This window comes from Limulus polyphemus, unplaced genomic scaffold, assembly GCF_000517525.1.
Source record: "Limulus polyphemus unplaced genomic scaffold, Limulus_polyphemus-2.1.2 Scaffold7198, whole genome shotgun sequence".
Classification (NCBI taxonomy): Eukaryota; Metazoa; Arthropoda; class Merostomata; order Xiphosura; family Limulidae; genus Limulus; species Limulus polyphemus.
The window spans coordinates 33,281-42,114 of NW_013672808.1; the positions used below are offsets into that span (position 1 = coordinate 33,281).

At 35.5% G+C, this 8,834-nt stretch overlaps 1 protein-coding gene across 1 annotated transcript in view; it reads left to right on the top strand.

The window, feature by feature from the left end:
- LOC111089730 (kinesin-like protein KIF19) overlaps positions 1 to 2,967 on the top strand; it is a gene marked incomplete at its 5' end in the record, with an annotated part of 35,036 nt that extends 32,069 nt beyond the window's left edge. The window contains 2 exons of the mRNA XM_022402718.1: positions 856 to 967; positions 2,753 to 2,967. Of these exons, the coding sequence (XP_022258426.1) occupies positions 856 to 967; positions 2,753 to 2,847 (207 nt within the window). The remainder of the gene's footprint in view (positions 1 to 855; positions 968 to 2,752) is intronic.
- Positions 2,968 to 8,834: the final 5,867 nt, after the last annotated feature.

The window sequence follows — 8,834 nt, forward strand, 5'->3', positions numbered from 1 at the left end:
GAAATCAGTATAACTGCAAGTTTATGGTGTGTTACATAGGATCGTTAAGGAATATTGTGTAGATCAGTGGAATATGGGTAATGTGAGGTCAGTAGAACTGCAAGTTTATGGTGTGTTACATAGAATCGTTAAGGAATATTGTGTAGATCAGTGGAATATGGGTACTGTGTGATCAGTAGAACTGCAAGTTTATGGTGTGTTACATAGGATCGTTAAGGAATATTGTGTAGATCAGTGGAATATGGGTACTGTGTGATCAGTAGAACTGCAAGTTTATGGTGTGTTACATAGGATCGTTAAGGAATATTGTGTAGATCAGTGGAATATGAGTTCTGTGAGATCAGTAGAACTGATAGTTTATGGTGTGTTACGTAGGATCGTTAAGGAATATTGTGTAGAGCAGTGGATTATGGGTACTGTGTGATCAGTAGCACTGCAAGTTTATGGTGTGTTACAAAAGATCGTAATGGACATAAAGTAAAGCCCCCCCCCCTTCAGTAGCACAGCGGTATGTCTGCGAACTTACAACGCTAGAAACCGGGTTTCGATACCCGTGGTGAGCAGAGCACAAATAACCCTTTGTGTAGCTTTGTGCTTAACTACAAATAAACAAACATAGAGTAAATCTAGAGCTCAGTATGACATTTTAATTTATTATTTCTGTTTAATAAGAACGTGTTATTGAACTCATATATTTGAATTAATTTCGGAATAAACTAAAAACAAGTTGAGGGATTTTACTTAGCCTCCTAAGCTGTTTTTTGGACAGTCATTTTCATTTGATATATTTTCTTCCAAAGCGATTTTGTTTCCGATCACCATTCACTGGTGCTATTCTTTTATAATTTTATTCAGAGTCATGATCGTTTACCCAACATGTCAAAGTACGGCGTTCTTCCACCAATAGAGCACACAGGCAAACGAACCAAAAAGAATGTGCGGAGATTGAGCAAAATAAGTACTTCAGGTATGTTTTTATTCCACTTGGAATTATAAAAGAATGTTACCCAAAAATGAGTAGTAACATATCGGTATTTTATTCTCATACCAACTGCTTTTGGTTGAAACCTTTGTGATACCAAATTAGGCCTAAAGAAGTCATATTGATAAAATGTACTGGAGTTATCCGTTTTTGGATATTTATCTTTAACTAACAAAGACCCACAAAACATGTGGATTCAGATTACTATCTTTACTACAACAGTATTTCTTTAACTAGCGGATTTATTGATTAATCTAATCTTAAACATTGAAATCCATAAGTCCATTTGTCTTAAGCCTAACATTAACTAAGCCTTTATTAATTTATGGTCTATATTCGATACAGAGCATGTGTTACAGATTAGTAAGGGAAGTTTTAAATGTACAGGTATTGGCCACAAAAATGGAAACACCAATGTAAAGTCACTTAATGGGGTGTTGGGCCACCGTGTGTGGGCAGTACGGCCTGTATGCGCTGTGGCATAGTCTGGAATTGTGCAACATGAATGCGACACCGCTCTTCCACGAGAAAGTTAAACAACTCATGCCGAGTTGATGGAAGTGGAAAACGCTGTCCTAGGCGTCGTTCCAGAATATCCCATACATGCTCGATTGGGTTCAGATCTGGTGAATGAGAAGGCCATCACATATGGATAACGTCAGTGTCATGATCCACAAACCAATGGTCGACCACTCGTGCTCTGTGGATGGGGACATTGTCATCTTGACAGACACCCATATCTGCAGGTCAGAAATGCTGTAACTGATGATTACTAAGTACCATTAAGTAACGATTGGCATCGACCTTGTCTTCCCAGGGTAGGAGTGCATCCAAACCCAAACCCCACACCATTACGGAACCGCCAGAACCCTTCACTGTTGGAACCAAGCATTCAGGTTCTTTAGGTTGGCGCCACACGTGCACTCGTCGATTTTTTCGAGAACCTGGTGAAGGATGATTCATCTGACCATATCACATTTCTCCACTGATCGGCGGTCCTTAGCCTGTGCTCTTTGTACCACTAGAAGCGCAACCGTGCATTGACAAGTGTGGTGAATGGTTTGTGCACTGCAACCCGACTATGGTATCCCGTTCCGTGGAGCTCTCGGCTGACCGTTTTTAATGAAACTGGCTGCTCTCGCCCAAGGTTGAAATTTGCAGTTAATTGATCTGCTGTTTCTCGCCTGTTTTGCCTTGTATTTCGAATTAATTCACGGACATCGCGATCCTGGAGTATGCGCTTCTGCTCACTGTTGCCCTTTGCTGATGATGTCTTTCCCTGGGAGTTCCATGTTGACATCACCTTAGACACTGTTGCTCGTGAAACATGAGCATGTTGAGCTGTCTTGGTCACTGAAGCTCCCACCAAACTCACCCAAACAATCACCCCTCTTTCAAAGTCACTGAGGTCTCCTCTTGCAGCCATGCTACCCGTGATTATAGGCAACCAGGCCTGTCCAGCATTTTTATACTTGACTAGGATGATATTTACTTAATTAATGGATGAGGCACACCTGTCTGGTAGCCTCTACATTACATATACTTGTTGTACCTTATTTACCGAGGTGTTTCCATTTTTTTTTTTTGTCCATGACCCGTATATCTGTTTCTTGGTAAGATCCGTTTAGTCACAGAACATTAGTTTGTGTGAATAAAATTGTGTAGCATGTATTCGTAATTTCTTTTCATCGAACCAGGAATGATTTTCGAGCATATGTTAAATTTTATTCGACACGATTTAAATTTGTTTCTTGTCATTACATTTTGCAGATTCTGAGTCGACCATGACTGATAGCCAACGAACCAGACTTTCAACTAAGCCTAAAGGTTTCGGAGAAATGATGGGATTTTCTCTCGCCCACTGATTAATTTCTTGTTTACTAATGTTTAATCATGGCAAGTGAATCTAGGGTATTTGAGTATAATTATTGAGTCTCTTTCTTTCAGGACTTGGAAGTTTAAAGGAAGATTTTTCTGTGTAAAAAAAAACAACAAAAACATTCAGGATATATAACTAATTGAAATTGTTTCTCTCTTACCACACTCTTAACCGGTATTAGATTTCCTGTTTAGTTCAGGTGCTAAGTTCTTTATTGCTAATGTTTCTTTTGGGGTATCTGAAAGTGAAGAACAAGTAGATAATTGTTTTTAATTATCTGAATAAACAACAGAATAATATTAAATTCACGGTAGAAAAATAAAGAGATTGTATGCTGCCGTTTTTAGACACCCTACTTAAGAAAAAAGATGATAATGTTACGTCTCTGGTCGTTTGATAATTTCCCGTAGAAATTCTTTCCGAAAAACTTCAGCAATACAAGTCCTTTCTTAAATAAAACTAGTTTATTTTTTTCTCAATACAACTTTGCAATACACTTAATTCCCACAGTCACTTTAACTTAAACATACGTTAGAATTCACAACGATTCACGCATTTTATTTACGGCTTGACTCGATTATCTGTTTCTATATCTCTCTGTCTGCAATTATTCTCCCCCGCCACTTCTTGCCAGTCATATATATGCAAAATAGAGGGCGTCTGGCAAATACTCGAGCCTTCACGAACGTTCTAGATACTCATTACGTGTTACCAGCGTCACGTGAATTCCGCTGTCGTAACAATAAATTTGAAATCGGAATTTTCTACATTTTTGGGATTGTACTTCAACTATAATAGTTTCATACCTAATAACTTCAAATAGAATCTAATCAGAATTCTCGTATATCAAGCTCATAAACTATGTAGTAATGTTGAACTGTTTAAAAATGAAGTGGAAAACATCAAAAATTACTTATGTTTGAATGACTTCCCAATAAAAGTTTTAACACGAGTTATCAACGAAGCGGCAACCCATAAGGAAGAGAAAGATAATGTTCCAAAAATATTGTGTATATGCCGCTACTATTTATTGGAACACATGCTTTGAAAATCAATAAAAATATAAAGAAATTACTTTGTAATGTGTACCCACAAGTTGAACTACGTGTGGTACTTAAACCAGTATACAGAATAAGGAACGATTTTGTATTCAAAAACAGAATATGCAAAGCAAACCGATCACATGTCATCTACAGATATCAATGTTCTGTTTGTAATAGTGCGTATACAGGGTCGACGGTGAGTAGGCTTAGTGAACGAGTTAAAGAACGTAGTGTATCAAGGTATGCAGAATTATCAAACATTTTCCAACATAAAGAAGAATGCCTGAATGTAAATGTAAAAATTGAACAATTCCAAATTATCGGAAAGGCTGAAAATGGAGTAATGGCTAAGGTTAAAAGAAACACTAGCCATAAAGAACTTAGCACCTGAACTAAACCGGAAATCCAGCTCCGGTGAGCAGATGTTAAAGGTGTAAGAAGAGAGAAAAATTTTTGTATGTTGGAAATTACCTGGTGTTCTTTATTTAAACTTATTGAAAGTTATTAATTCTCTTAAATCTAAACTGGAACAAAATAAACGAGTAAGATTTTTTTCAGATAATTGAAATGATTAAAGAATTAATGTCATTAAATATATATATTTAAATGTGTCCAATGCTCGGGAAGTAAAAAAAAAACTGATTGTTCGTCTACATTTTTATTGTTTGTAATTTCAACATTCGTCACCAAACAAGTATTTTTCCATCTGTTGTTTGTTTGTGATTAGGTACGATAGGTTATCTATGTAGTGCACACCACGGGTATCGAAACCGGTTTTTAGCGTTATAAACCTTCACAGCCAGTGAAAGGGGTAGGAAGCTTCATCCATTGTTAGTAAATATCTCCTTCAAAGGGAAACCTACCGTAACTTTTTTGTACTACATTTTTCAAGGATAAAACAAGTAACATTACATGACTCCATACTTGTTGATTTAAAGAAAAAAAGGTGGCAGCAAAAGTATTACATGTTCACAGTACAGCAACCGTCTCCATGGTGACACCGAAACCTCTTGAAAACTAACTACGGTATTACTTGAAGCCACGTGTATTTTATTATGTTTGTGTATGTGTGTTAGAGATTCCAAAAGAACCAAAGTTACTTAGAGATGTCAGGAAGTTTTCTGTCGTATCTGAAAAAACACTCTCTGATGCAAAAGTAGGAATACACATCAATTCGACGGGTTTTGGTTATTCGCCTTCCACGAAGAACATGTATTATTACGCAGACAAAGGGATTCGGTGAACTTTGTAAATGCTACATTTATCAATAATATTGTTGTGTTGTAATTATATTTCACTTACTATACTATATATTTCTAGTCATGAAAAAGTGGAAATAACCAATGATTTCAAACTCTATATGAAAATACTCATGATCTCTAACACAAAACCATTCTGCTTTAATGGACATTGGTATGAAGTAATCGTGTAAATACCACCCTTCTGGTAAATTACGTTTTTTAAGCAAGATATGTTAGCCAATATTACGGATATCTTTTATTATTATTATTGTGTACTTGTTTTGTCATACTTGTCAGTATGACACTTGATCGAAAGTAGTCCAAACATGGTTTCTAATTACATTCGAGTGTGTTTCTATTTGATAAGACAGAAAAGCCCGAGTGATGTTCCCAGAGAAAAGGTTCGGTGTAGAATCCAATAGTCACGGATAATGTAAACTAAGGACAAAAAAAATACTTTAAATTTCATAATTACACATTCACATTTAATATTTAGACCACAAGTGTAACATGCTATTGATATTAAAACTATGACTGACCAAAGTAAAACATGCATCTCGGATTAACACGTTCTCGTTCCGATGGAAATAACCATGGATGAAGAGGCTAAAATACTTTATGTAAGCGTTTATTGTCCAGAATCACAGTAATTCCTACAGGTTTTGCAAGTTTCGATAGGGAAGAATAAAAATAGATCACGTGTTTCAAACATTTTCTATACGTATCCTTAGTAAATCAAAGCAGAGATAATTCTTAAAAATCAAATTCCGATTCCAACATTGATTAAACTTTAAAAGTTTACAAAATCTTAATTAACGACCTCTATTGTTCTTTTTCTTCTTGTTCTTCTTCTTCTTGTTGTTCCCTTTTTCTTCCGACGATTCTTCGGAACTATTAGTTGTTTCCGTGGTGTTGGTGGTCTGGCGACGAACCCTTAATTCATTAGTCCTAGCTGGATGAGCATCCAGATCCAGATCTAGCAGATCATCTGGAAGTTTAAGTCAAATATTTTGGTTCCAAATGATTGAAACAAAAGTATAATTATGCAAGACAAACACAGATATTCATATCTTGATTTGAGGTTTTCTTACTAAGTATTAAACAAACAAGTAGGTTTTACGTTTTTAGGAACCATGAACAAAAAGTACATCCATTATTGTAATGCTTCACTTATCTGTCCAGTATTTGAACGCATACTGAATTATAGGTGTTTAACTTACCGTCACACAATGTTTCACTTACCCGGCAGTATTTCAGCATCTCCCTTAAACTAAATTGAAACTATGTAATATGTGTTTGTACCCAACTATTAGACGAGATCATAAGGTTTACGTCATAAGTGATACGAGTCTAGTACCCCCAGTGACTCCGCGGTAATTCTGGAGGCTTATAACGCTGAAACCCGAGTTTCGATACTCGTGGTGGGTAAAGCACAGATTGCCCATTTTACAGCTTTGTGTTTGACCACAAACAATCCAAGTCTAGTTGCTAAACTTCTGTTAACGTTACATGTTTGTCTAAAGTATAAGCGTTTTTTCCTTAACATTTGATACACTTTCAACTGTCCGGAATATATATATTATCTTAACACATCAATATAGATACAAATTCAGATATAAAAATAAAGAATTGTGTAAGTTACACTTATAAAATTATTATTACAAGGCGTATAAACAACTGTAAACTCTAGAATATCTCACCATCTTCTGACAGTACAAGAACTGCACAGAAAGCTACCAATAGACCACAAATGATACAAGACTTCATGTTTTCTCACTGTTGACTTTCTGTGATAGCAAGTTACGAGACCTCTTTTATAGCCCGCTAGGACAAAGCACGAGCTCCTCGAACTTTTTTTTTTTTCTAGTACACAAACACTGTATTACTTCTTGCAGAACAAACTCTAAAGTAAACCCTTGATATTTTCTCAGTTTTCCAAAATGTTTGTTTAGTCACAGATAGTTAGTATGATGAATTCTACAGGCTGTTCATTTCAAATAAATTACTTTAGTTCTGCAATAAGCTGTTTAAACAGAGAAGTGAATTAAATAGCGCCACACGTTATGCGTGGTAGCTTCTATAACTAAACATTGAAACTGTACCGCACTCTTGATTACAGCCAGTGAATTGTTAAGATATTTTTGTTGGAAACAAAGTGATTCATTGTTTATACAACAATGTGACTGAACAGATTCAAATCTTAGCTCGCACTTGATTGGTGATTTCTATTTCTCACTTACCATGGCAACTAATCAATGTCGAACAATATATACATATATTCATGAATTAATTAAATAATGATTAACAAAACATAATTAGTAAGACCAGAAAGAAATATTGAAATATCGGAAAGTTAAAGTGATCAAAAGAACAAACGTTACAGTTAATGAGTAAATTCTTGGTCCTACAAATAGAAACCTAAACCAAATACGAATTACCAATACCTGAAAACCCGCAAAACCTAACAGAAGGGGTGATGCATCATTCCTTTTGTTGAGTGTGTCCTATAAATTATCGTTGTGAGTGTAAATAATTGTTAAATATTTGACTGAAAACATTCTACGAGACTTCTTAAATGTTCTGTTAAATGAATATTGCGATAATATAATTAGACACCCTCAAATAACAGTGCGATTTTTTTTATGATAAATTCTTTCCATGAAACCCCCTCTTGTTCAAGTGAAGCGTTCTAGCAGTTAAAAGTTAAATTAACCGATAATAAATAGTTTACTTTTTTATCTAGCGATTTCCGTATGTTTTATTTCCTCTAGTAATATACACTTTATGCTATTTAATAAGGATTTCGACCTGTGTGTTTCAAATATTGATATCATAAGTTCTGATTCATTTAATTTCGATTAGTTGTGAAAATTAACTTTACGTTACTAGCTTAACCTTTAACTTATCATAAGCTAAATCACTTGGAGTTTTAAATATTAATTATTGCTAAAAAAAATATGATTCTTGACCACTAAACGTCTTGATTTTGACCTTAAAGAACTAATTATGCACGATCTTCCTCTGTGTCTGAACTATGGAGGACATTAATTTACTGGGACTTAGTGATTGAGCCAATATAAGAAGTCCTAGGAAGAACAAACCCAAAGATGATACTAATAGATTCCACACAAACTGAACTAAGTTTTTTCAGCATGAACTTTGGATCTGACTACCATAACTTCACGGTCACCACAAATCATTACATTGCCGAAGAAGAACCAGACTGGCAATACCTCATTGTCAGTAGAAGACTTCTTATTCCTGACATGGCAACTTCTAAATATCTAACTACAGCTGCTGAGATTTAAAATTTATTTATAAAATCCAGCATGATGCCAGATTTACTTTTTCTTGAAACAGTGCCAATCCTTACAGTAAGAATATGGAATGTAATAACTCCTCTATGCAAAAAACTTAATGTCCCAAATACCTACGAACTTCACCCGTCCCCCCACCCCATACTTTACTTCTATGGGATACTTCACATAAAACTTAATGTCCCAAATACCTACGAAACTTCACCCGTCCCCCCACCCCATACTTTACTTCTATGGGATACTTCACATAAAACTTAATGTCCCAAATACCTACGAAACTTCACCCGTCCCCCACCCCATACTTTACTTCTATGGGATACTTCACATAAAACTTAATGTCCCAAATACCTACGAATCTTCACCCGTCCCCCA